Here is a 25,633-nt window from a genome sequence, read left to right as displayed (position 1 = left end):
CGATCAACCCAGTGATATCCGAGCTGCTTCTGAGCTAGCTGCGACGCGATATTTCGAATGATACTCCGTGTGGGTGCTAGGCCTCGCTTAGTGAGTCTATCGATATAGTCGATAAGCTCAGCTTCATGTTGTGGGTGGACTGCCTGCTGGTTTTGTGCAGCTGCTTGTCTGGAGCGAGAAATACCTCGGTGGCGGCGGCTCAGCGTTCCTGGGTCAACACCATATTTTTTTGCAATTTGAGAATACACAAGTTTTTCATTAGGCTTCAAAGCGTTAATAGCAGCAAGCGCAGCGTCAATTGATTGCATTGTGGTCACGTTATGGGTGGTTGAAGTGGATGGAATAATTGGTGTTGGAGGACGTAATCCGGCGTTGGCCCGTCCGCGGCGTTGGCCCGTCCGGCACCTCTAGCCCCACTCAAGAACGACAAGAAACTCCACCATACCTCGCGGCCGTTATACTCTTCCGTTGTGACCTCGACCTCGTCGACCTTAGCCTGTGTGAAGCTTTTTAACGCACTCTGGTTTCCATATATTCTGCACATACACACGTCGCCGTCGTTCTAAGAGACGGGCGCTCACTAGCGGATGAACTGTGTGTTGCTGAGAGAGTGTCCCGAAAATACCAAGTACAACTCTCATTGCACGTTCCTTCAATATGCCACAACCATCGTGCAAGGCATTCCGACAGGTTTCAAGGCATTTTTTCTCAGCCAAATACGACAATATTCACACCGAACCTAGCTGTTCTATACGTCTGACTACCGTCGCACGAGCAAGAAATTGTGCATCATCGGGATGCCCCTTCTGCACTATTCTTATGGCCAGCGCTGACCCGTCGCACTTTCCAGAAAAGGTCTTGTACACCGATGACATGATGTTGAGAAGAACAATGCTCGACCCCAAACAGTGTATTCGGCTTTTGATCGACAGCATCGATATTTCACGTACATTCTTCTATCGCGTACCGCTTGAATGGAGTATGTCTCACATTTACAAGAGCACAAATAGTCACGAACCGCTAAGAGAGATAGGACTTCCAATTGCTGAGTTGGATAAGCCTTGGGATGAATTGACGCTCATGCGAACTTGGCTGTCTAATTGCGTGACCAAACACTCTAAGTGCAAGCAAATTGCTAGCCGAGGATCTCCAAAACGCCTCCTCGACGTTAGAGCCTTTGCGAATTCGAACGATATTAGACTGGTAGACTGGCGAAGCGTTCCGACCACAGCGAAATACGTTACCCTTAGCCATTGTTGGGGCCCAGCCAATCGCCGCCCAATCTGCACAAGCAAAGCCACCTTAAGTGACAGAATGCTGCGGATCCAATTCGAAGATCTTTCGATGACGTTTCAGGACGCCGTCAAGATTTGTCGGGATCTGGACCAGAAATACCTTTGGATAGATTCTTTATGCATTATTCAAGACGATGGCGAAGATTGGTCACAGCAAGCAGCCGCTATGGCTTCTATTTACGGTGGATCATATGTCACTCTGACTGCACTCAGCTCTGCAGACAGCACTCAGGGCTGCCGGACCAGGCCAAGGGAGGCAGTAATGCCAAAGCTATCGCGATACCAAGATTTCAATTTCGGTTCCCGACGCGTCAGAATTCTAGAAGACTCGCCAGCTTACTGGAATGAGGAATATGATGGTTGCGGATCCAATCCGTTACGCACGAGGGCATGGACACTACAAGAAAGAAATCTCTCATTGAGGTGTATCAACTTTGCTCAGGGGCAACTGCTTTGGCAGTGCCGTACAATGAAGGGTTCATCGGAGCTTCCGTGGCACGAGATGATACAGAAACACGGCAACTTCGTCCCCCGACCGCTAATGCTCAACCAAGAAGAAGACTTCACCTCTAATGGCCCAGCCTTTCAACGTGATCACTGGTTCGGATTAGTTGAAGACTACTCTTCCAGGAATCTGACGAAGGAAACCGATAAATTGCCTGCTTTAGCAGGCCTGGCCTCAAGATTCTCCGAGGAACAAAACCCTGGAAAGTATCTTACTGGCATCTGGTCAGATCACCTACCATCGGCACTTCTTTGGAGAACCATACCAACCTGCAGCCAGGACCGAGGCCAGCCTGTTAGCCAACTTACTACCTCTAAGCCTTGTCGTCCACAGGTTTACAGAGCACCTAGTTGGTCATGGGCTTCCATCGATGGAGAGATCAGCTATGAGTGTCAAAGAATTGGCCCCTGCAATGAAGCACGCCATGTCTTTGACAATACTTACGGGAACTTCGAGATTACGAACTCTTACGATAAATTAGTGGCAGCGCTTGATACACTTGGTGCCCCTTCAGATGCCGCATTACGAATGCGAGGTAACATTACTGAACTTCAAATCAGTACCCAACTAATCGAGGAGGATATCTCTGGAGGCATTCGACGTCTCAGTTCGGGAGATGGTATCACAGTGGGAGCATTTTATCCAGATATAGTTAATGACTTTCGATTTGTGCGGTCTGTATATGTGTTGAGTATTCGCTCTGAGTCATATTATCCTTCTGTTCAAATGCCTTTCCTTGTCTATGGAAAAAAGGGTCCTTTATATGAAACGGAAAGTTGGAATGATGACAGCCTAAGAATGGGGCTCGCTTTGCTACGAGCAGGGTCAGGTGAGATATACCGACGTGTTGGTTTAGTGCGCTGGTTGACAAAAGACGTCTTCGATGGCACGTTAGCTGTGGAACTGAGCATCGTCTGAGATGAAAAATCTTCAGTAGTTATAATTACATTTGATTATGAATAAAATAACGCGCGGAAGAAAAAAATCTCTCAAGAACGATTAAGGGCAGAAGGATGGCCATTGATTCAAACAAATCCCTCTATGTAACTAGGTGCCGTGACATTCAAAAGTATATAGTACGATTCTCAGATCTAGCAATCGACTCGCAGAAGATCAAAAGAATCGTCCTAGAAACTTTCCATGGTATCTGGAGGCATCGAGTCATCAAGGTCTCTCGTAGCAAATGTTCGTTTAACGAAATCGCCTTGTTTCGGTGCACTCCCCTTCCTCTTCCGCGAGCCTCCAATATCAGAAGCGACATGCATTCTTGCCCATTTCTTAACTCTTGTAAATGCCTCATCAACCTGCGAAGGCAGTCTACCAGGCTGTGCCGCTGAAATACCATTACTCTTCATCAAGACATGAATATCTGTCCGAGCGCGTGCAATTGCCGGATTCAAAGACTGACCAAAGACTGTGTCGCGGAACGATGTGAGAGCAACGTTCGTCAACAGAATAATATCGCCAACCTTGATACCCTGCAGGGCTTCAAGAAGCGATCTCTGAGAACGTGTACGCTCGTCTTTTGAGTCTAGGTTCGGACGCATCCAGAAGGCGGTTTTGAAACCGGAGAAAGAGTCGTCTGCTACGATAATTTCCCAGAGATCCATCTTGTAACCGCCTCTTCGAACAAATATCTCGCGCTTCTCTGGGCTTGTAGTCACGACGCAGATGAAGTTTGGGGTTGGTGTCTGAGGGTATATTGCTCGCAGCTGCTGCGCGCTGGGGAGCGAGGCAAGTGGTGTTATACTCAACTTGAGTGGGACATGAATTATCGTGTGTTGATCAGCCTTGTGGGGACTACTATAGTCCGACGTGGTGGTTTCGAAAGATGTGGAAAGGAATGAGGAGGAGTTGATGGTAGAGTCAGGCCCTTCCCCCGGAACCACCTGAGATGACAGTAGTGAGTCGTGGAAGACGAGTGAATGCTCAATCAAGCCATCAGTATTAAAAGTTGGGTCGTTAAAACTGACAGTGGCATCAAGCGCTGTTGTATCTTCTTGTGCGAACGATTGAAACTGAACAACCTCAGGAAGCGATATATCTGCCATATGGCTTCCCAATATAGAACCAGGGAGGTAAGGATGCTGCCACTCCGATTGGAGTCGCGTATCCTTCTTCGCAAGGCAGCGCCACTTCATCGTAGGCGTAGAATCTACAGGCGGCATCTCGCATCTTGCAGCAACACTGAAACCATTGCACTCATCAGCAGGTAACAGACAGCTGTCGCTGAAATCCAGATGTTCACGCCTAGGCGCGCCGTTGAGCATCTTCAGCTTCATCTCGCGAATCGGGAACGTCTACGGCCCAACACACGCGGCAAAGCAATAAAGCGGTAAGGCGGGACTTGTATCATTGGTGTGACACCGGCAACTAGACAGAAGCTTTTTTCGAATTGTTGGGGAAATGTGGAGCCGACAAAGAAAGGGTGGCTCAAAAGACTCGGAGAAGAGGCAATGTCCGAGTGAGCGAGCTGTCTTGCTCCGAGGTGTGGTGGTCTCTGCTTCGCCTGCTCACTCGCCCAACAACCTAGAACCGTGTCCCAAGTCCGATTGACCGAGCCATGCAGCGAAACATAAAAGGCGGACCGCCCTAAGAACGGAGTAGAAGAAAAAAGGATTCGTAAGCAGTTGCTTTGATTCCGCGCTTTGCAAGAGGAAGCATAAGACTTACTCCGGCCTTCATCCACCCCCCCCTCGTCACTGATTACGCCGGGGTTTACTAGAAGCCGGGGTGTGTATGCCCACATTCCGGGGTTCTTGGCGATCTAATCTACAAATCTGATATAAATGTCGACAATGGCGCCGCCAAAACTCCCCCACCGCCCGATTAACGCATACAGAGTCCCTGCCATGTTGCGGAATCTCTCCTACAAGCTGGGCTCAGCACTGTCATCGTCGTCCGAAGTCTCCGTCAGCAAGGACAGCGACGAATTCATCAAAGTCAAGAAGACGGAGGATTTGTTTCCGACTACCAATCCGGCGATTGATGGCGACGACTGTTTACATGACTGTGCCAGTTGCAGCGTCAAATACCCTCGAAAATTCGAAATTGACGAGACAGAGGAGCTGTTCGGTCATGTGAAGGGCTTCAGCACGCACTTACTTGTTGCAACGGGGAAAACAGACTGGGTGCGCGATGTCGCCGACGAAAAAGGCAGTATCATGGAGGCCGTCGACAGAGGAACCGTAAAGCCTAGCAACGGCGTAAGTTTTTCCAATTCCCAAAGAACAGTATCCCAGAAACCATAAAGAAAAAACCGCGTATGCAAGTCCCTAACAGCCCCTCAGAAACTTATGCTATCCGCCTCCAACATCCCTATCCCAGACCACTCAGACCACAGCTCCATGGTCCTACTCCTCCCCTCCTGGCAATTCATAGACAACGTAACAACCACAAACGTCCCCGACCTCATCACCGGCTTCGTGAACTCCGGGCCAACAAACAACACGCCGTTGCGCTCGCACACCGCCGCGCCACTCTCCTCCACAACCCCGGATGAGTCTTCTTCCGGATCCCCATCCACACCCGAACCCGCCGCGATACCACCGTCTCTCCCTGCCACAACGCCACAACTCAAAGCGCGACCATGTCCACACAAATACCTCATTCTGATGTGCAGCCAGAAAACGCGAGATGCACGCTGCGGACAGTCTGCGCCGCTGCTGCGCAAGGAGTTTGAGCGGTTACTACGGCCCATGGGCTTATACCGTGATTTACACGATGAAAGACCCGGGGGTGTAGGGATATATTTTATCAGTCACGTTGGGGGCCACAAGTTCTCGGCGAATGTCATGATTTATCGACATTCGTCGGTTGTTTCGCAGGCAAGTCAGGCAAACGGGACTGGTGCGAATGGGCACACCAACGGCGCAGAGAAACAGCTGGCAGAGTTGAAACTGGAGGATGAAGAGAGCAGGGAAGTTGTGCTTGACGCGAATAAAGAGCAAGAGGCAGAGGGGAGGGGAGAAGCTGCGCAGTGTATATGGCTTGCGCGGGTGAAGCCAGAGGATTGTGAGAATATCATCAAGTACACGGTGCTGCAGGGCAAGGTTGTCAAGCCGGAGAGGCAGCTACGGGGTGGATTCGATAGGTGCAAACAGCTGGCTAGCTGGTAGTTGGCTGTTATGCCAAATGTTTGGGATTCCCTGAGAGTTCCTTCGCAACGTAAAATGACGCAATACCCCGCTACTAATGGCAGTACATATAGTAGATTATTTATTCACAGCATGCATGCATGGCGCGTAGAATAGACTAGAATTCAACAGTCTCGTTCATACAATGCATATAATGTCAAATGTGAGAACATCCATACGTAACCAAAATACTCTGTTTCGCTCTCGTACTCGACATGGAATGCTTAACCATTCGTCCATGACATGGCGAGATGTCGGTATGCTTGGTAGCCCGCTGACACGACAAGAGCTTAAAAGGGTATGACGTAATCTACTCTCCGAATCGACGTTGTGGGGTATCTTCCGGGGTAAAACAAAACACAGCAGCGACCGACTGTAACCACCGATTCAATCTCGAGCGTGACTGATCGGATTGGCGACATGAAGACAAAAGGTCAGGAGAGCTTCATGCCTGGTATGAAATCGAAAGAGCCGCTGCGATGGCCGTGGACCGATCGCAGCAAGACAGGTGTCTCGACATGGCCATCTCATCATCCTGCAGCTTCCTTGACTTTGCCACCAGTTGCAGGTGCTTCGTCGATAAACTGTGGTGGTGCAGTCTCGTCCAGCATAAAGTTGGGGATGCCGGAGGATTCCCCAATACCCTCAAAGTCGACTTCGTCGCCCAAGGCTTCCAACTCGGCATCCAGTTCCGACTCGTCCACATCCTCTGGTACATCATAGCTGCGGCTTATAGCATCCTGTATATCGTTGCCCATGTCCATGAGGTCTGCCATCTCGTCTTGAAGTTTATCAATCTGATCAATGTTGATCTTGCCGTACTGTTTCCTCAGCTCTTTGGTCGTCGTCTTCATGGCGTCGATGGTGGTCATGTTATTCTTGAGATTGTCCTGCATCATGCCGGCTTGTTCCATGTTCCATGACTGGGCTTGTAGTTGGTCGCGTTGTGCTTCATATTGTTTCCGCTGCTGTAGGACTTTGAGGGCTTTCTGCTTGATGGCCGTCTTGCCGGGTCCGTCTCGCATCTTGGCGAGCTTCTGCTGATAGGTGCTTAGCTCGGCGTTCAGTTTGGCGAGCTTGACATCGATGCTTTCTATCCGTGTGTCAACCTAATGCTGTTAGTACATGGCGAATGCATGTGAATGCGCATATCGTACATTGGATATGGCGCTGTTGAGCGTTGGTTTGGGCGCGTTGCTCTTTGCTCCGAATAACCGGTTCATGGTGATGTGATCCCTGGGGCGCTTGCGGTTGGTAGGTTAGACTCTTGGGTTGTTATGCATGTAGTTTGCGAAGACAAAGGCACATGCATATGAGAGGCGCTGGCAAGTGGGGAGGAGCGCAGGCAGACGGCGAATGATGGTTGTAGGGATCCTGGCACGCCAGCCAACCACCAGAGCGCCAAGAGTTGATTCAGTCTAACCAAACTAGGACATACCGCAGGTTACTCCATACATTCAATTTTCTACTACATCTTGATGCTAGATATCATGGGCCGATAAACGCATAATCTCAGAGTTTGAATACGGTAAAAAATTTGATTCGACAGATAGTGTAAGTTTTTTTCTACCGACTGCTCGAATTGTGTTGTCCACGACAGTTGTGGCAAGGGCCATTTGTTTTCGAGCAGCAATGACAAGGTGAGTAATTTGTGACAACAAAAGTTTCAGTCTCATATCCTTGCATGATTCTCAGTGCCCCCTACAAAGTTGGATCTAGTAATATTTATATGCCTTTTTGTAGATGCGCTTACTCTTTACTTAGGCTGATGTGAAGTTTGCTCTGTTAGTATCACCTTCTACTGCCTACAAGTGGTTGTTGTTTGGGAGAAACGCCGAGATGAGGTAAGCGCTAGGATTCTCAGAAAGTTGTACTTGGATGTGTTGGCCCAGTGGGCTGGTGCCTCAATGGCTATCTGGGCCACCTCACGACAGGTATCTCAGAGTGTTCTTGACTTGGCATGATACTTGAGAATAGGTTTGGGTTTTCTAGGTGCCCAACAGTAAATTCCCTATTTTTCCAGTGAGAGTTGAAGTCAAACGATTCGCAGATTTTAGAAACACGGAATGCCAATGTCTTTGTACTCATCTCTGTGGATGATGAGATATATATAGGAGTGATATAGTATCACGTGACTGGACACTGCGCATACATGACTGCTCCGTCGGATACAATCGAGATGCATGTGTATCCAGGGAGAGCTTCTGTACACAGGCGCTAGGTTATTTCCATCAATCACTGAATGAATTAGGACATGGCGACATGGGCATCAGGCGCTCTTGGGAGTCGTGTCCAAGGTCGTCTCTAAGCGCCGGCCGTTCCCGCAAACGTCATCGCAGGTCACGTGTACTGCTACCGAGAGCGGCATCACGAGTGCCGGTCATGGCCATGGCGACGGGATTCGGGCTGGCAGGTGATGGCGCAAATTTTGATGCCTGACTGTTTTACTGCTCAGCCCAAGGGGGGACCGGCGCATGTCGTACTAGGCGGCTTCTCAAGGTGGTAGAGAAGGGTGCGTTCACGTCGTATGCGGACAAAGTGGTCGTTTCTCTTATGTGCTACATGTCGTACTAGTAGAGCAAAGGCTTTGAACATGGAGGCTAGCGTGGTGGATGGTAATGGATAAATCAGTAGTCGCGTCATGACCAGGGCCTCGTGTGGCCTGCAAGTAATCCACATGCCTGCGTAAGTACTTGCTCTATGTACTTAGTAGATGGATGCATGCATGCATGCCGTGGCTGCTGTCTGTCTGTTATCAAGGAGGTCGCAAGTTGGGATCTGCAAGCACGCTACCTACCAGTACGCAGCTTCTCCTAGCCCTCTGTCACCACCAAAAAAAACCCAACAAATCCATTCACTCCCGCCCTTTGCATTCGCCTGGGTGCACCCACGCCAAATCGCATTTCGGTCGCCGGCTTTCCCCGCTTGTATGTATCTGTAACAACCCAGCCAAAACGCAGCGTCTCCGAGTAGATGCATTGATTGCAAGCCTTGCGCCCGTCTCGCTTGCCGTTGCCGTCCCCCGCTGTCTTGTTCGCTTGCAGGTACCTGTCCCACCTACTGCACTCAGCCCGCCCGCTGCCCGCTGCCCGAGCCTCAGCCCTGACCACACGCGCCCTCCGCTGTCTTACACCCCCCGAGCACTTGTTGCTAACCAAGACGCCCGTCTGCTGTGCAGGCCCTTTTTGTTGCATCCGTGTTTCCGCTTCCCATGACGCATTGGTCGCTGCAGTAGTCGTACGTACGCATGTCCAGCCCCACCGGCCTACAGCTGCTGCTCTCGAGTCCCTCGCCCGGCCCCTTCCCTGCCCCGCCCTTGTAGCCGCAAGCACCGCATACGACCATGTTCTGGCGCTTTGGCGGCTACGCACAGCTGTCGTCGCTGGACAGCATTCTCGACAAGCCCGATGTCACCGTCGAAGAGCTGCTGGACGAGTCGGACCTGATACAGGAGCTCAAGCAGCAGAACTCGAAGCTTATAGAATATCTTCGCGACGAAAATGTCTTGGAGCGCCTGCTGCGCTATGTTATCGCCGCCAGGCCCAACCTGCCCCACGACGACGACCAAGGAAGCTCGCTGGCGCACGAGGCGAGAAGTCCCAGCCGCGCTGGCTTCTTTGGCAGAGTCAGGGCCCGCTCAACCTCGACCACAAAGTCGGATGCAGGCGACACCGAGGAGAGCAAGGAGGAGCGTCAGCGAATGAAGTACGCTTATGTATCGTGCGAAATCCTATCCTCTGAAGTATGGTCCATATCGGAAGCCGTGCTCGAGAACCAGGACAGCCTGCGCCAGTTCTGGGCCTACATCAAGCAGCCTGCCCCGCTTGACCCTGTCCAGGCCGGCTACTTCACCAAAGTCAACGAGTCGCTGCTCGACCGCAAGATGGAGGAGATGCTCGACTTCTTCAAGTCCCTGGACAACGTTGTGCCAGATATGCTCCAACACGTTGATTGCCCGGTCATCATGGACTTGTTATTGAAGATTATCAGCCTTGAGAAGAGCGAAGGTGGCCAGGGCATTGTTGATGTGGGTGCAGCTATCCAGACCGACAGGCAGGACTGACAAAAGCGCAGTGGTTACAACAGCAAGATCTCGTCCCACGATTGATTGCCTTCCTCCGACCAGACCAATCGACCTCCACTCAAACATCGGCCGGCGATTTCCTCAAGGCTATCATTACTATATCTGCAAATGCTACAACACAGGACCAGTCGGTGATTGGGCCAAATGAGCTTACTCGACAACTTGTTTCCGAGTCATGTCTCAAGCAATTGATAGAGTACATGCTCCACGGCGGTAACCCACTTACTGTCGGCGTAGGCATCATTATCGAGGTCATCCGGAAAAACAATTCCGACTACGACTTGGAGAACCAAATCGGACCAGTACCTAAGAACTCAGATCCCATCTACTTGGGAACACTACTTCGACAGTTTGCAAATCATATTCCGCAGTTCATGGAACTGGTCAATAGCTCTAGCCAGGTAGTGACAGAGCCAGATGGCACCATCACAAGGAAGAAGCGAGAACTCAAGACGGCATTCGGTGACAAGATAGAGCCTCTCGGATTCGACCGCTTCAAGACTTGCGAGCTAATGGCTGAATTGCTGCACTGTAGCAACATGGCGCTGCTCAATGAGCGCGGTAGTGAGTCCGAAGTCCGAAGACGAGATGCCGAGCGAGAACGTTTGAAAGCCGACGGTAAACTAACTTCAGCTAACCCCGGGAACCCAGGCGATTTCTCCACCAGTGTCGATAGTCAAGGGTTCCATCATGCGCGCGCCCCATCCATGGACTCGCCTGCTGAGATCAAGCCTCTGCACGTGCAGAACAGTGCTGAGGATGATTTTGAAAAAGTTGTTGCGCCAGAGGTCGCTGTTGAAGATCCAAAAGAGAGTGCAAACGACAAGGAACAGATTGGCGAGCCATTGGAACCTTCACCTAAAGTGGCTCCTAGAGATGCACCCAAGGAAACACCCACAAGCAAGGCTGTGGGTGACGACGGTGAATTCGTCGATGAGCCTCTCACACCACCCAAAGACTCTACTGCGTCTGCTGAAGCGGCTCCTTCTCCCGCCAAGCCTGTAGACGATGCAGAATCCCCCACATCAGCAGGTCTAACAGCCAAGGTTGACGATCTCGGTCTGGGTAATGATATTGTTATGAACGATCGCCGGGAGCCCCCGGAATCTGCAAAGATCGAGAAACCTGAGACTGAGACCAAGTCCTCGCCATCTCTGCTAACACAGCAACTCAATCAGACCTCAGAGTCTGGTAACCTCAATCTACCAGATCCTCCTCTGTCACCTCACCCTGACGATAAGCCAGCACCGCTTTTTGCGGGTAAGAACCGCGACAATAGTTCCTCGCCCGCGAAGGTCGACACTTCGCGGTTCACTGCACCTGTACCGGGATCGGATCTTTCTGAAATTACCCCGATTGACGAAACTCAAAGCGTCCGCTCTGTGGTGTTTGGAAGTACAGAAGAGGCTGTAGGTTTCGAGGTTGATATCGACGGAACGCCCGTGGTTGGTGATTTGTTGAAGATTACATTTGTCGAGAACAGAGTTGTGCCAACTATACTTGTAAGCTCTCACTCAGACCACTGGCTACAACTTCTAACATCTGTAGGATTTCTTCTTCCGTTTTCCTTGGAACAACTTTCTACACAATGTGGTATATGACGTTGTTCAGCAGGTGTTCAACGGCCAAATGGAGCATGGGTACAACCGGCAATTAGCAATTAACCTTTTCGACAGCGGCGCCATAACTGAACGAATCATCAAGGGACAAGAAGAAAGCGACAAGTCGCACAAGGAGACACACATGCGACTAGGATATATGGGCCATCTTACCCTGATCGCAGAAGAAGTGCTCAAGTTTACTGAGCGACACACGGATGAAGTCCTATCACCCATGGTCCTGGAAAAGGTTCACGCTGAAGAGTGGGTGCATTACGTCGAACACGTCCTGGCCGAGACACGAGAGCGAGACAATGCCATCCTTGGAGGAGTACGACCCGACATGAGCGTTGGCCCAAGACAAGCGGTACTTAATGCTGTCAACGCAGCGAATAACTTTGTAGGCGACAGTGGGGGACTCTCCAACGCTAGCCTTGCCGGCAACGGTGCTATAGGCCTCGACAGCATGGAGCTCACCAATGCTGGTGACACTGGAGGTGGTGGGTACACCTTCAGCGGTGGCTCCTTGCTTAGTGGCTTTACTAACTCGAGTGATGAAGAAGACGAAGACATGGACGATGTCGACACCGAGAGAGAACGGGAACGACAGGGACCTGTCGACGACTCCGAACAAGTGGGTGAAATCTCATTTGACGATGCTGATATGGACTATCGATAATCACATCGCCCCGACCATACACACACTACCACCACGATCGTTTTCCGCCCTTGGTGCGTTTCCTTTTCTTATACCTGTTTGTATTATGAGTTGGGACTGGTAGAGGGCTCACATGCTGGATCCATGGAACAAACATCATTTCTTCCGTACATACATTCCTCGGCCATTCAACAGGGTGTATGATACATGTAGTAATACACATCGTGAGATGTGGTTTTTCATCATTTCCTTTGTGTGAAAAGATAATTTCCATGATCTAGCATGCCCTCCCTACCGCTGTCTTCATCTCACAATCATGTTTGCTTGTTCAATCTCGGTCTTCCCCTGTCAAGTTTTTTGGTCGCGTTCCATCTCCGTCTCGCTGATCAGCATTTACACTAGCTCTTGACCTATTACACTGACACAAACCCTTTTCCAGTCAAGCATCCCACAGCCTCTGCAAGTACCGCCCTCGCGAGCGCGCCGCCAATTCGCTCTCCGGCTCGCCCAACGCAAGGCCCAACTCGAATCGACACGTGATGCAGAGGACGACCTAGATGACGATTCATTGCCCAAGACGCAAGAAGAGGAAGAACGCGAAGGCCATCAGCGTTTTGCTCGCATGTTTGAAGGCATCGAAGACTCGTCTGATGACGACAGCATGCACAGCGGCGAAGGACAAGGAGAGGAAGGCCATGAATTTGGGAGAAACTCTCCGGAGAAGTGTGCTAGCCCTGAGAAAGCGGAGCTTGACAGTGATGGTGAAGGCAACGGGACGAGTGGTGATGGAGCACGGAAGTTTGTGGTGTAGTGTTTGAACGGTTGGTTGTCTGTTTGCATGGATTGGCATGGTTTTTGATTTAATAGATCGAGCATATGTCGCCTGCGGGATGACTACATTGGTCGTCTGCAGTATACAGGATGAATGGATGTGATATGTAGTAATGCATGTTTATGAGATACCCACCCCTTTACCACACGAGGCTCACTGTGGGCTTGCCGAAATAAGATTTATTGATGGTATTGAATGTAATTATGAGACTTGGAAGATGATTAGAATACCAGAGATTTAGTAGTACTATGTACAGTTACCGGAGTACATGTCATGTGACTCGGCGATACGCTAACGCCGTAGCGTGTTTTCGTAGGGATCCACTGATTGTAACTCCAGCTCTCTTGATTCCACATGCAGACATCGACCTCACAAATGTCCGCCCAACTGACCACAGGTCGTCCCACGTCGGATCGCCGTGTGTCCGGAGCACCAAAACGCACATCTCTCCTTCCGAAGCCGTCATCGATTGTGCTAGACTCTTCCGTCCTCATTGCCCAGCACGCGCAACTTACCGGCCTGCACCCGATAACCATTGGCCCGAATACTGTACTGCACCCACATAGCAAGCTCAGCAGCGCATTGGCGCCCGTCGTATTGGACGAAGGATGTGTTGTTTTCGAGCGAGCAAAAGTCGGCGTGGGTATGGGATCTGAACTGGATAGTGAAGGTCGGCGTACCAACATGTCGACACGCAGTAATGCGAATGTCAGAGAATCTATGAGGAGCGAGGGAACAGTACTCGGAAGAAATGTAGTCGTTGAATCGAATGCAGTAGTTGAAGCTGCCGAGGTAGGTGAAGGCACTGTGATTGAAGTCGGTGCTGTGATAGGGAGGGGTAGCATCATTGGAAAGGTATGCAAGACTACTCCTCCACAATTTGATAGTTTTCCAATTGCTAAAGCGCATGTATAGTATTGCACTATCACGGCTGCATCTTCCTTGCCCCCGAATACTCATTTGCCAGACTATACGGTCGTCTTTAGCGGCTCCCAGCAGCGCATCGATCGCACTCTACAGTTACGACCGGAGATTCTGAGTGCGAAAATGGCGGTGCATGCCAAGCAGCTGGATATGTTCAAGAGATTAATTCCAAATAATATCGCGAAATGGGCACCGTGATCGGCCGGAAATGCAAACGTCGTCTAGCAAACGATATTCAGAGCTACGGCAATGGTTTAATGAATTGATGTCAATCATGCACAATCATCCGTCGAGCGTTCAGAAGGTCATGCATGGGCTTCACATGAAAGGCTTGCACGTGGTTACTGCCTTGGCTTTTTCACTCCTCCCACAAACAAGGCCGCACTTTCTCCACAGCATATCTGAACATAAACTCAACGCTCGATTCGTTCCACTATAGCCTATTCTTCCTCACATAGCATATTCAGCCGACCACACCAATGTTCGATCCACCTATCAAAGCCGATTTCCTCGCCCACGGCCTCGTAGCATGTCCCGTGCCGGATGAGGACCTTGAATGTCCCATCTACCGGGAGCAGTTTATATCAGCACTTAGTACCCCAAGCGATACCACTGAATCGGACTCTACTACATCTTTGGTAGACAGCGCCACCGACGAATATACCACCCCGCCCCCCGAAGACGCCGAAAGCCGCCTACCCATACGGATGCCCTGCTGCAACAACATCTTTTGTCACCACTGCATCAACTTATGGCTTAATTCGGTAAACACATGTCCGACCTGCCGCGTACAACTCTTTGAAGGACCAGAACCAGAACCAGAACTAGAACCAGAACTATCCGAATCAACCGAATCTGAAACATCTGATTTTGAAGAGGAATATGATGAGGGCTTGAATATACTCATGGAGTTCGACACTGATGGTTGAACAGCAGAAGTTAGGCCTCGGTACGCCGCAGGAGGAGCTTAGTGTAGTGTCGGAAGCCTGACTATCGCTTGTAGTGAACGGGTTTAGATAGGTTTCGAGCCACGGGTCTTACCATGGTGGATACGAGTACCTTTCACCTTCACCTTGCACTGTACGGTGGGCAGCTAGATATACGAGGTGTGGAATTCAAAGAGAGGTACTAGATAGAACTAAAGCCTTGTGAATTGGATGATGTCTCTACTGTATAAGAAGTTTGAGTCTTATCCTCGAAGCCGGACGATAGTTTCTGCTCAAGGGTTACGAGTAACCCTGTGCACCGGCATAGTAGCTTTGTGCGTATGAAGCATCAGGTTTTTTTTAAAGCAAAATAGCTCATATTGTCGTGGAGCGTTTTTTCAAAGCTCCATCTGCGTAGGTGCTCGATGCATACAATGCGTATATTTTTTTTCTCCAGATCTGAAGGCCCGTCAGATTTGCAAGTTATTGTGTTTCCCTTTCCTTTGTACCTTGTTTTTTTTTAAATGATTTGTATTAGTTAACTGATGCGGGTTTATGTAAAGTGGCTAGATGCAGGATTTTATTTTATTTTTGGGCTTAGAAAAAGGATTGCAGTTGTCAATCAAGGGGAAATTAAGAAAGCTTCTTCGGCGCTAAAACTAAAGAATTCCTCGAAAGTCGAAAGTAAATTAGTTTTGATGCTGAAAAGTTTTTCAGAGGTCGGGTTTTTGTCTTGATTGTTGGAAGGGGAGAAGATTCAGGTTACCATTACATTATATCCTTTTCTGAGTACCTTTCGGACATTGTTCCCATATACTCCCTGGTTGCTCAACCACAGTAAACCACTCTTCTCAACGCTGCCATTCATATAACGACCGGGGGGGTATCAAACAGTTTACTAAAACTACGTGGAACTACCTTGCCACGGAAAAAAAAATCTGATTTAGGGCATAGCTCATCCGAGCTGTGTAAAGGACCGAACAAACCGTTTGCGAATGTAAGTCATTATCATACAAAGTGAAATCGACCATCTCCAACTTCCCTTCCCTCTGAACACTTACTACCAGATCTCATAATCCGGTCCTCAATCACTGCCACCTAAACCCATCCCCTGGCAAAAGAAAACTCGCCTCCTCAAACGTAATAACGCGATCCATATCCAGAAAATGCGAATCCATAAACGCATCCGACAAGTTCAACAGTGATTGATCTTGTATACTCTGCTGCGTGCCTTGCGCCCCCAACCCAGTATTATTATATGGTGGGTTACCAGATGGCGGTGCAGCCTGGTAGATTGAAGGGGGAGGAGGGTAAGATGGAGTTTGAGGCATGTGCGGGGATTTGTAGATGGGGGTTTGGGGGGTGGGCGGGGAGAGGTGGGTATGGTGTGGGTGCGGGGTATATCTTGTGGGAGATGTGAGGGGGTGGGTGGATTCTTGGGGTGGTGGTGGTTTGGCGCTTGGGCTAAGGGTTGAATGGGGGTTAGTGAGGCTGGCTTTGCGTGTGTGGTGCTTTATGGAACGCTCGGTGGCGGAGCTGTCCGGGCGGGTTTGCGGGGTGGGTGCGTAGGTTGGGCTCGCAAAGTGTTGGGGGTATAGTGCTATGCCGCTGTGGTCGTAGAAGTCGAAGCGGAAATAGGGGTCGTGGTGGCAGGCTTCTTGGAGACGCTCAAGGTGGTCGGCGTACATGCCGGCTTGGTTGTTGGGGCGCTGGTTGGTGTTGCGGCTTTTTTGCCAGCGGGTGGCCATTTCCCAGAGGTCGTGGACTAGGCGGTTGAACTCGGGTTGGAGAGGGCGCCGGGTGGCTTGGTGGCCGAATAGTAGGGCTTTGGCGGCGACGAAGGCGCAAAAGGAGAATTGTACGTTGACAAAGGGTATGGGGGTGTGGGTTAGGAATTTGTTGACAATGTTGGAAGTTTCGACAGCCGCGAGCTCGCATGTTTGCGCACTGCATTCTTTTGGGAGTGCGACAAAGTCGTTCCATTCTTTGGGCGGATATCCAATTGGATGATGTAGCAGTATCATCGATGTGTTGTGAGTGATGTGTGCTAGAGTTAGATTTGGGTCCATGTCTACTACTGCCCGATCAGCAGATATGTTGGAGTCCTTCCATCTGGGTGGTAGAAACATCTTCCACTGAACGAGCCGAAGATCCAGTTCTTTGAAGCGCGTCAGCCAGCTGACAGCATGCTCTTTGTCTTGCCAGTTGATCCTTTGCTGGAGGAAGAATGTGGTTACTTGGCTCAGACTCTCGGTTGCTTCAACGCAATACGCGAAAGCGCCGAGTTTAGATGCGTCTATGTAGCTGTTGGTCGAGTTTGGACTAGCACCTGGAGGCAGATCTGTTCCAGGGTCATCTTCATTGTACTGAGCAGGTACGTTTGCTAATGAACGTCCGATACGAGCCGCTGCTTTGTTCCAGATTCCTGTCACGGTTTGTTAGCGAAGCTAGAAGACCGATATACACATTTCCCTCGGAGGTGCCAATCAAATATGCTTACGTACCAAAATACGGAGTGGTGACAGGCTCCTCACGGGTGAAATAGCCTCCGTCTGCTGGTAATCGACGATGGACATCTTCGGCGGTGAGACTGGTATTCCACCCTGTAGATGCCGAACAAAATCGATCAAGCAAGAAGATGATCCAGAACAGTCTCCGGCGTTCTTCGAGCTCCGTCCAGTCATTCGAAGGCTTTACCAGACGCACAGGTGCCATTAGTGATCTGGAATGTAAGAGTGATGGCTCGGTAGTGAGCTGGAGGTAATCAATCGTTCTAGTCAACGATCCAATGAGTGGCCAAGCCCTTTGTGGCTGGCCATCATTCAAGAGATCAAACACGAGGAATATGAGTGCCTGCAGGCTTTCGATAGTAACATTTCGCATCGCATGCGTTTCCACAATCATGCGCGATATGTTTATCTGCTGGTGGATCTGGTCAAAATCCAAGAAGAGCACGCTGGGTTCCATGTGTCGCAAAGCAACGGCGACTAAAGCATGGAGAACAAGCACATGGCCGGGATCCTGTGAGCCCTGATGCACCCGTGTCTGAAGCCGCGCCTTGTGGATATATGGGATCCAATGGTGGAACGAGATGCAGAAGAAATCCACGAGCTTCTCGAGAAGTGGCTGAGACGGAAGGTGTTGAGCGATGTCGACATCTGCAAACGGGAAAAGCCAACTCTCAGGAACGGGCGTGTGGTGTCTTCTTTTCAAAGGATTCGGCGCCATGCTCTCTTCCTTGGGTACTTCTGGTGCGCTTTCTCTTTGGATCTCCACGTAGCGTTGTTCAGGAGTAGGCTTAGCGGACCGAGGCTGCTCATGGACACGAAACGCGGTTTCTGTCGTGGTCACGGTCGTGGTCGTAGTCGTGGGTGGCGTCTCATGAACGATGGCCTGCCCTCTGGTCGTTGCATCGTCATCTACATATCGCGCACGAACCTGACCGTTTTCGTCTAAAAGGATCTTTTCCAGAAGAGCTGTAGATTGTGAGACGTGTTGCAAGCAAACCCAGAAAGATATCAGATCGGCATACCAACGCGGCGGGTCAAAGCCTCGACGGCGCCTGGCTTAAGGCCAGGCTTGTTCTTTGGCTGGTACACACACTCAGAGGCTGCATATGAGGATCAGCGACGACCATGTCACTACTATTCAATGCAGCAACGTACAAAGCCTCAGACAATGAGTACACGAAGGCAGTTCGCGCGAGCAACGCAGCTTGCGCTGCTTGCAGCTGACGCAGGCAGGGATATCGCCTGCTACCGAGACCGGGCCATCGTCTTCGTGGGCTGCTGCTTGGCTGCCGTTGCCAGCTGAGTAATTGGTCCAGCTAGCCGACATCAGCGCGACATCTTCGAAAAGAGGCGTTTTTTATTGTTCAAAAAGGAAGAAAGTAGCGGACTTAGAGGAATACAGCGAGCGGGCATCGGGATAAATCACAATAAAGTCGCTCCACACGCGCAACCCCGCGGAACTAGCACTCATTTCGGCCCATCGGTCCACTTTTAATGAGCGAGCACCTTTCCCGCACTTAATCTCTACTTTTACCAACGGGTGGACAGATCAATCTGGAGACGGGATGCTACTACCTCGGGGAGGACAAACTGCTTGCATCGGACTTGCAACCTTTTTTGGCCCGAATGCGGGGGAAAAGGATTGGTTAATATGCAGGGCGCGCGCAACTGCAACCGTTTTACCGGCCAACTGCCTGGCCAAAACCCACTGAATAAACTAGTACATAGTATCCTTAATATCAAGAAAACACTAGTACTATATACAAACCTACATAGCCCGCCCCGCATCAGCATCTTACAATTCCCACCGGAGACATTTAGAGAAACTGGCAAGCAAAAGGGCGGAGAGATAGAGGAAAAAAAAGGCGGGAGAGGGGAAGAATAATTTAATGAAGAGAATAAGATGCCATCGCTCCCAGACTTCTCCGACAACCCCTTCCAAACCCGCAATCAATTCCAAGCCGCAGCCAGAACCTTAATCAACGCATTACGCCCTTTTCATTCCCCAGGCGGTGCGCGTATCAAACTCGCCTTAGCAACAGGCACGCATTTCGACGATGTCGCCGCGCAACTCGAAGGCTTTGCACGCCCGCTCTGGGCCATTGGCTCTTTGGCGCACGCCGACACACTGAGTCCCGATGAGGCGAAAGAAACAATCGAGCCTTTTACTAGAGGGTTAGCAAATGGAACGGACCCTAACCATGCAGAGTACTGGGGCCCCGTTGTCCTGCGTGACCAAAGGATGGTGGAAATGGAGATTATTTCCTTTGCGCTGCTGGCGGCGCCGCAGACACTGTTCCATTCGCAAACGGAGCGGGCGAGGACGAATATCACAGCGTGGTTGAAAACGATTAATGGGAAGGATTTTCCGACGACGAATTGGCTTTGGTTTAGGGTTATGACGAATCTGGCGCTGGTACGGGTGTGTGGTGTGCCGCGGGAGGAGGTGCTGGGGGCTATGCAGGCGGATTTGGATCTCATGGAGGAGTTTTATAGAGGGGAGGGGTGGGCGGCGGATGGGATGTGGAGTGATGAGGGACGCCAGGCGGATTATTACTCTGGGAGCTTTGCGATTCAGTTTTCGCAGCTGGTATATGTGAAGATGGCGGGGGATCTGGATCCGGAGCGGTGCGAGCGGTTTCGAAGTCGAGCGAGGGAGTTTGCGATGAGTTTTTGGCGGTACTTTGATACTAATGGTATGTGTTACTTGGAATCCAAAGTTTCCCCATCTGATACAAGGCTACTGATTTATCCAACCCAGGCGCTGCTATCCCCTTTGGCCGCAGTCTCACATACCGCTTTGCACTCGCAGGCTTCTGGTCCGCCATCGCCTTCGCAGACGTCTCTCTACCCGCACCTTTGGACGACTGGGGCGTGATCAAAGGACTTCTCCTCCGCCACTTCCGCTGGTGGGCCACGAAACCCGACATCTTCAACAGCGACGGCACCCTCACCATCGGCTTCGCATACCCAAACATGTACCTGAGCGAAGACTACAACAGCCCGCAATCCCCTTACTGGTCTATGAAATCCTTCCTCGCACTATCCCTCCCATCAACCCACCCCTTTTGGACATCTGAAGAAAAGCCATTGCCGCGCAGCGAACCCTATGCAATCGTCCCAGTAAAACCCCCAATGCATATCCTCTGTAACAACCCGAACCACCACTTCCTCCTCTCCACCGGTCAATTCTGCCCCTGGCCCCTCAAAGCTACAGAGGCGAAATACGGAAAATACGCATACTCATCTCACTTCTCCTTTAGCGTGCCCACCGGACCTTTACTTCAGCAACTCGCGCCAGATAGTATCCTCGCACTGAGTAAAGACGGCGGCGACACATGGCGCGTACCGTGGAAAGTCCAATCCCCCCGTTTCGACACCGTAGACCTGCTGCACAACGGCGAAGTCGCAGAAACAGTGCCTGCGCTGCGCAGCGAGTGGAAACCGTGGGTGGATGCGGAGATAGTAGTGTCAACATTGCTTATTGCGCCGTGTGCGCGCTGGCCGGATTGGTATGTACGGTGGCATAGTATCAAGAATGACGGTGCGAGTAATGTGCAATTGAGGGCTGTGCAGGGTGGGTTTGCGATTCAAGGGCGGGGGCGTAGGAAAGGGGAGGTACTGCCGGAATTCACTAGTGTATCGGAGCTCAAGAGTGCTGCTGTGGAGCAGGACCAGGTGTCGGTCCCGGAAGGTACAGTGACAGATGGGGATTCAACGGTTATATGTTCGGATGCAGGTGCGAGTGGTGTTCGCATGCTGAGGTTACAGGGCGAGCAGCAGAGACCTGCCATAATGCGGCAGTGGGCGCAGAGTCTCAAGCCAGATGCTAATACGAATTTGGTATGGCAGCGGACCCTTATACCAACAGTTGGTGTGGATGCTGTTGCTAGGTGTTCGGCGGTTGATGCTGGACCTGTGCTCTTTGGCTGTGCAGTGTTCGCGTTGGCGTTGACAGAGCATAGAGCAGAGACGTACACTCAGAGGCTGGATCTGGAGAAATCGTGGATGGATACGCCGATTGTTGGCGTTGGAAATGAAAACACTAATAGTAATGAGTGGTATCTCAGAGTTGAGTAGACATACCAAACTGTTGGAAACAACTTCCACACGACGTTATTTCTTCTTTGCAAACAGCCTTGTTATCGATCATATGTGAAACGCAGACAGCAATCTTAACATATTTGTGGTATTTCCAATCTAAAGTCTGAATATAAAAAGCCCATACATCTCTAGCGTGCATAAAAGCAAGCCAGCAGGCCTCCCATGACACAAAATTTTGGGCATAGATGTCTTTGCCGCTCCCCCTTTCCAAATGGAACCAAACATTTCATGTCTGTGACACGTCGGACGAGGAGTCACGTAGTGAACCCACGCCAGGCATGCGCGCGTGATATTTTTCTTTTCGGAAACAAGCAAAAATCACAGCTCCTAGCTGCTGCTCAAGCCCAACGACACCAAGAAACGCCAATTATATCTGATTAGGGTAATCGAAGCAGGGCTTTGGAAACACAAAAGTGGGCGTCGCAGTAGTGCATACGCCACTTTACCTCTTCCGCACGCAGAAGAAGAGACCAGTGCGACCAAGGAACCACAGACATCCGATGAAACGAATCAAGGCAAGTACTGCAGTAGACCACAGGAGAGCCTGGAAGAAGTGTGCGGTTCTGGTAGAGGCGTTCGACTGTCGTCATATTAGCATAGTCTAGAGAAGAGAGAAGGATTAAAACTTACCGAGAAACCGAAGCGGTCAAAGTTGTCTTGGGTGATAACAACGGCGAGAGTCGCGTTGGAACCAATCCAAGCGGTACACAGATGGGTACGGAAAGACTTGTAAGAATCCTCGAGGGTCTTCTCGTCCTTCTCCTCTGGTGGAATGTATGGGGCAAGAGCACGCTTCACAGTGGCCTCGAACGCACTGTCAATATCGGCCTGAGGAAGATCAGGCTCCTCAATGACGTTGTGCTTTCCGTCTGATCCCTTCTCCGTCTTGGCTGATGGCAGAAGATCCGCCTTGTCAGAACCCTTGGTACCCCAGGACACATCGTGCCAATTGGAGAACGCGTAGACGTTGAGAATGTTGATGTACGAGGACATGATGAGCAGATATTGCGGGAACGAGGTGAACATGTGCCATGGGTCCATGTAGAGGAAGGAAGCGACGTAGTAGAGACCGAAAGTCGCGGCAAGAGCTATGATAATGATACCAACACCATCTGATGAGAAAAAGGATTTGGCAAAGGCTTCTGGTGACGAGGTATCGAGCTTCTGAGAGGTCGGGTTGGTAAAGGCCTGAATAACAAGGTAGATAGACAGGATGACAATGTAGAGCTGGATGATACCGAAGACGCAGAACGATACCAAGTAAGAGTACTTGGAGCCCTTGGGACGATTACCAAAGGCCAGAATAAACTGCAAGACCAGGAATGCGAGGTAGAGGTAGGTGACAATGGTGTTGAAGATGGGAGTGACGCGGTTACCAAATGGCCAAGCATCTCGAGTGTCGGTCTTGCTGCCGACAAGACTCATGATAATGACGGTAGTAAGCCAGAAGGAAGCCAGAGCGAACCAGGTAAGAATAGTCTGGAAGATGTTGTACAACATCTGAATGTGGAAGAAGAACATGCGCACGAAGTTGTGACCACTCTTATACATGCGACCGAAATGCAGGAGGGCGTAGATACCGGCAGCGAAAGAACCGTTGAGCCAACGACGACGCTGACCAATGAGTTCGGCAGCGCCTTCGGGCACGTCAGTCTCTCCCTTGGAAGCCTTGATGTAGGTAAGATGCCACTTTGATCCAGCCTTTGCGACGAGTTCGAAACACAGAATACGATCTTCGGCCAAGAACATGTTCTTCTTGAAAATGTTCATGCCCTCAATACCCTTCTTTCCGAGAATCTTGGCGAGAGTGTGGTCACCGTGGAAGTATTGCTCGAGCGGTCGGCCCATGATAGCGCGGTAGCGGTAAGCTGAGAAAGCACCAGGCAACACAGAGACGTAGCCGAAAGACGACTCGAGCGGCTTGTCAAGAATGTTACTGATCTTGTACTCGAAATTCTGAGCAGCCACAAGCGGATTGAGCAGATTTTTCCAACCCTATCAAAAGTTAGTCAAAGCAACCATAATATTGTGAATTCGGAGACGTGCCTTTCCAAGCATAGCATGAATCTCACCGCAAGCACCACCAAGATCTTTGTCGTTGTAGAAGCCTTCCCAGAGAGCGAGCAGCGACTTGGGACCGGGCTTGGTACCGGCATCGAGCAGAATGCAGACTTCGGGGTTCAGAATGCGGCCAATGGCAGTGAAGAGCCATCTGTGAGAGTTGATCTTCTTGGTGTTCTTCTGCTTCAAGCAAAACATCATCTGAACGGGAGGCAGAGTGCTGGCGCTGTCATCGTGCGGGCGGATGAGCTGCTGGTTGGGTGTGACGGAAAGTTGTGTGGTGTACTCGAACTAAGCCTTGTTAGCTGTGCCTCGCAATCGGGTCAAGTTTGGTGCAACTTACAATGTGAGCAATCGTCTCGTTTCCGTCGATGTCTTTCTTCATGACACCGTCCTGGTAAACACCGACGGTGGCGAGCAGATCGAGCGTACCCTTGTCACAGGGATCGATACCGTCGAAAACCAAGCAGACGACAATCTTTTGCCAAGCTGGACCACCCTTGTTCCAGAACTCGGACTTTTTGAGATTGACAATGTCGCGAATGTTCTGCATGACACCGTGCAAGGTGCGGGCAGTGAGAACCTTGTCTTCGTTATAGTAGGTAATGGCAATGAGCAACTCAGTGTGGCGGTTGTACATGGCCGGACGCAGATTGTAACCGTTCTTAAGTGTGAAGTCATTGGGGTCGCACGTGGCAGCCGTGTCTAGCAGCTGTCAGAATCGGATCTGCGGAATGCTTGGAGAGCAGGAAGGCACAAAAACTTACATCGCATGTGGGTAAACTCCTCGCTGCCGCTTTCGAGGTCATTGCGGTATTTTGCCTGGATGGCATTCTGGATAGCTGAAGGCACGGGGTAGTCGGCACTGAGGACGGAACCCTGGACGAGCTTGACCTTACGGGTCATGCCACGTTTGAGGCCACCGGCTTGACCACCAGGCTGCTGTCGCTGCCTCCATGCCTCGGTGGAGCTGGTCTCGCTCCTCTCGTATGGTGAGGGTGCACGCTGGCCGGCACCAAAGTCGCTGGCCGGGTCGTAGCCACCGCTGACCGAGTAGCTGGTGCCCTCATGGCCCTGTGCTGGGTATTGAGTTGGCCGGTCGTTGGCATAGGATTCGGTCAAGCTGTAGGTTGAGTGTGGGCGGTGATCAGGGTTGCCGTAGAAAGGGTCTGAGTTGGCACCGGTGGGGTTCTCGTGCAAGAGGGAGCGGGCAACCTCATCCTCGTGCTCAGTGCGATCGTACTGCAGGGCGTGTTAGTTACATGGCTTGCGTCTTCTTCTTTTTTTTGCAGTTGCTGGCATCAGGGGCTCGTACACCAGTGTTGGGGTCCCCAAGGTGGTAACCTGGTTGGTTATTGTTGTTGTACGCCATGACGAGCTGCAGTCCGCAGGCAGGGGCTGCAGATGGCGAGGCGGGATGGGAAGATGGGGTGGAGATGTAGGGAGGAACAATGGAAAGAAAAAAAGAGCAGTGAGCGCACGACTGGCGGTGTCGCTTGATAAAGGCCGATGCAGTGTCTGGGGCGCTGGAGGGCTGAGAAAGGTGCTGAAGAGGGGGCTAAGCCGGTTTGGGCGGAGAGATGGGGGGAAGCCTGCGCTAGGAAAACGGCCGCGCTGAAACACGCGTAGACCGCAGGGAGGGACAGGATAATTGGTCGACCTGAGGTTTCGGGGGTGCAGGTGGACAAGCCTGGCAGGGAAATGTAATTATACGGGCGGCCAAGTTGTCGTGCGGGAGAGCGGGCAGACTTGGTCTACTTGAATATCTTTGCCTGGGCGCTGGGCTGCTGACGGTAGCCAATACGATGGGGGGGGATGCAGATTCCAGCACTGGGTGTGTACACGACTTACTACTAGCAGCAAGTGCAGTGATGTTGGGCAAACCTGCTGTGCCAGGCGGCGGTGTGGCGCGTGCTGGCCACCCCGAGCTAAAATTAGAGCCACGGCCTTAATCAGCTCCACGCTGACCTGCTCAGCCTCGCACCAGCCCTACCACCATC

The 25,633-nt window shown here is 51.1% G+C and overlaps 12 protein-coding genes across 12 annotated transcripts; 7 read left to right on the top strand and 5 right to left on the bottom strand.

The window, feature by feature from the left end:
- Positions 1–20: 20 nt before the first annotated feature.
- COCSADRAFT_56427 (uncharacterized protein) lies at positions 21–308 on the bottom strand (the record flags this gene model as incomplete). Its single annotated transcript, XM_007697450.1, has 1 exon — positions 21–308. A coding segment is annotated over one exon (288 nt), but the record flags the coding sequence as incomplete, so codon positions are not given.
- Positions 309–556: 248 nt separating this feature from the next.
- On the top strand, positions 557–2,737 carry COCSADRAFT_33215 (uncharacterized protein). Its single transcript, XM_007697292.1, has 2 exons — positions 557–979; positions 1,034–2,737. The coding sequence occupies exons 1-2, from the start codon at positions 658–660 to the stop codon at positions 2,716–2,718; spliced, it is 2,007 nt and encodes a 668-aa protein (XP_007695482.1). The 5' UTR covers positions 557–657; the 3' UTR covers positions 2,719–2,737.
- Positions 2,738–2,822: 85 nt separating this feature from the next.
- On the bottom strand, positions 2,823–4,282 carry COCSADRAFT_270975 (uncharacterized protein). The gene has a single exon (XM_007697730.1). The coding sequence runs from the start codon at positions 4,080–4,082 to the stop codon at positions 2,928–2,930; it is 1,155 nt and encodes a 384-aa protein (XP_007695920.1). The 5' UTR covers positions 4,083–4,282; the 3' UTR covers positions 2,823–2,927.
- A 316-nt stretch (positions 4,283–4,598) lies between these two features.
- Positions 4,599–5,918, top strand: COCSADRAFT_79080 (uncharacterized protein; the record flags this gene model as incomplete). The annotated part of the gene is made up of 2 exons (XM_007697729.1): positions 4,599–5,006; positions 5,091–5,918. The coding sequence occupies 2 exons, from the start codon at positions 4,599–4,601 to the stop codon at positions 5,916–5,918; spliced, it is 1,236 nt and encodes a 411-aa protein (XP_007695919.1).
- Positions 5,919–6,466: 548 nt separating this feature from the next.
- On the bottom strand, positions 6,467–7,159 carry COCSADRAFT_156710 (uncharacterized protein; the record flags this gene model as incomplete). The annotated part of the gene is made up of 2 exons (XM_007697728.1): positions 6,467–7,045; positions 7,094–7,159. The coding sequence occupies 2 exons, from the start codon at positions 7,157–7,159 to the stop codon at positions 6,467–6,469; spliced, it is 645 nt and encodes a 214-aa protein (XP_007695918.1).
- Positions 7,160–9,279: 2,120 nt separating this feature from the next.
- On the top strand, positions 9,280–12,493 carry COCSADRAFT_349693 (uncharacterized protein; the record flags this gene model as incomplete). Its single annotated transcript, XM_007697727.1, has 3 exons — positions 9,280–9,963; positions 10,011–11,522; positions 11,569–12,493. 3 exons carry the CDS (start codon positions 9,280–9,282, stop codon positions 12,295–12,297), a joined length of 2,925 nt encoding a protein of 974 aa, XP_007695917.1. The 3' UTR covers positions 12,298–12,493.
- Positions 12,494–12,712: 219 nt separating this feature from the next.
- On the top strand, positions 12,713–13,087 carry COCSADRAFT_80347 (uncharacterized protein; the record flags this gene model as incomplete). Its single annotated transcript, XM_007697726.1, has 1 exon — positions 12,713–13,087. A coding segment is annotated over one exon (375 nt), but the record flags the coding sequence as incomplete, so codon positions are not given.
- A 396-nt stretch (positions 13,088–13,483) lies between these two features.
- On the top strand, positions 13,484–14,230 carry COCSADRAFT_79289 (uncharacterized protein; the record flags this gene model as incomplete). Its single annotated transcript, XM_007697725.1, has 2 exons — positions 13,484–13,963; positions 14,024–14,230. The coding sequence occupies 2 exons, from the start codon at positions 13,484–13,486 to the stop codon at positions 14,228–14,230; spliced, it is 687 nt and encodes a 228-aa protein (XP_007695915.1).
- Positions 14,231–14,371: 141 nt separating this feature from the next.
- Positions 14,372–15,134, top strand: COCSADRAFT_270939 (uncharacterized protein). The gene has a single exon (XM_007697724.1). It carries the CDS (start codon positions 14,512–14,514, stop codon positions 14,959–14,961), a length of 450 nt encoding a protein of 149 aa, XP_007695914.1. The 5' UTR covers positions 14,372–14,511; the 3' UTR covers positions 14,962–15,134.
- A 588-nt stretch (positions 15,135–15,722) lies between these two features.
- COCSADRAFT_108559 (uncharacterized protein) lies at positions 15,723–18,521 on the bottom strand. Its single transcript, XM_007697723.1, has 3 exons — positions 18,491–18,521; positions 17,463–18,434; positions 15,723–17,383 (listed from the first exon to the last, which is right to left on the bottom strand). Exons 2-3 carry the CDS (start codon positions 18,184–18,186, stop codon positions 16,047–16,049), a joined length of 2,061 nt encoding a protein of 686 aa, XP_007695913.1. The 5' UTR covers positions 18,187–18,434; positions 18,491–18,521; the 3' UTR covers positions 15,723–16,046.
- A 755-nt stretch (positions 18,522–19,276) lies between these two features.
- On the top strand, positions 19,277–21,641 carry COCSADRAFT_270923 (uncharacterized protein). The gene is made up of 2 exons (XM_007697722.1): positions 19,277–20,164; positions 20,230–21,641. The coding sequence occupies exons 1-2, from the start codon at positions 19,372–19,374 to the stop codon at positions 21,546–21,548; spliced, it is 2,112 nt and encodes a 703-aa protein (XP_007695912.1). The 5' UTR covers positions 19,277–19,371; the 3' UTR covers positions 21,549–21,641.
- COCSADRAFT_33205 (glycosyltransferase family 2 protein) lies at positions 21,573–25,447 on the bottom strand. The gene is made up of 6 exons (XM_007697291.1): positions 24,949–25,447; positions 24,401–24,875; positions 23,977–24,338; positions 23,619–23,924; positions 22,203–23,567; positions 21,573–22,152 (listed from the first exon to the last, which is right to left on the bottom strand). Exons 1-6 carry the CDS (start codon positions 25,003–25,005, stop codon positions 22,015–22,017), a joined length of 2,703 nt encoding a protein of 900 aa, XP_007695481.1. The 5' UTR covers positions 25,006–25,447; the 3' UTR covers positions 21,573–22,014.
- Between the last annotated feature and the right edge of the window lie 186 nt (positions 25,448–25,633).

Source organism: Bipolaris sorokiniana, assembly GCF_000338995.1.
Source record: "Bipolaris sorokiniana ND90Pr unplaced genomic scaffold COCSAscaffold_2, whole genome shotgun sequence".
NCBI lineage: Eukaryota > Fungi > Ascomycota > Dothideomycetes > Pleosporales > Pleosporaceae > Bipolaris > Bipolaris sorokiniana.
The sequence above is the reverse complement of the archived record's forward strand: the minus strand, read 5'-3'. Positions and strand labels throughout refer to the sequence as shown.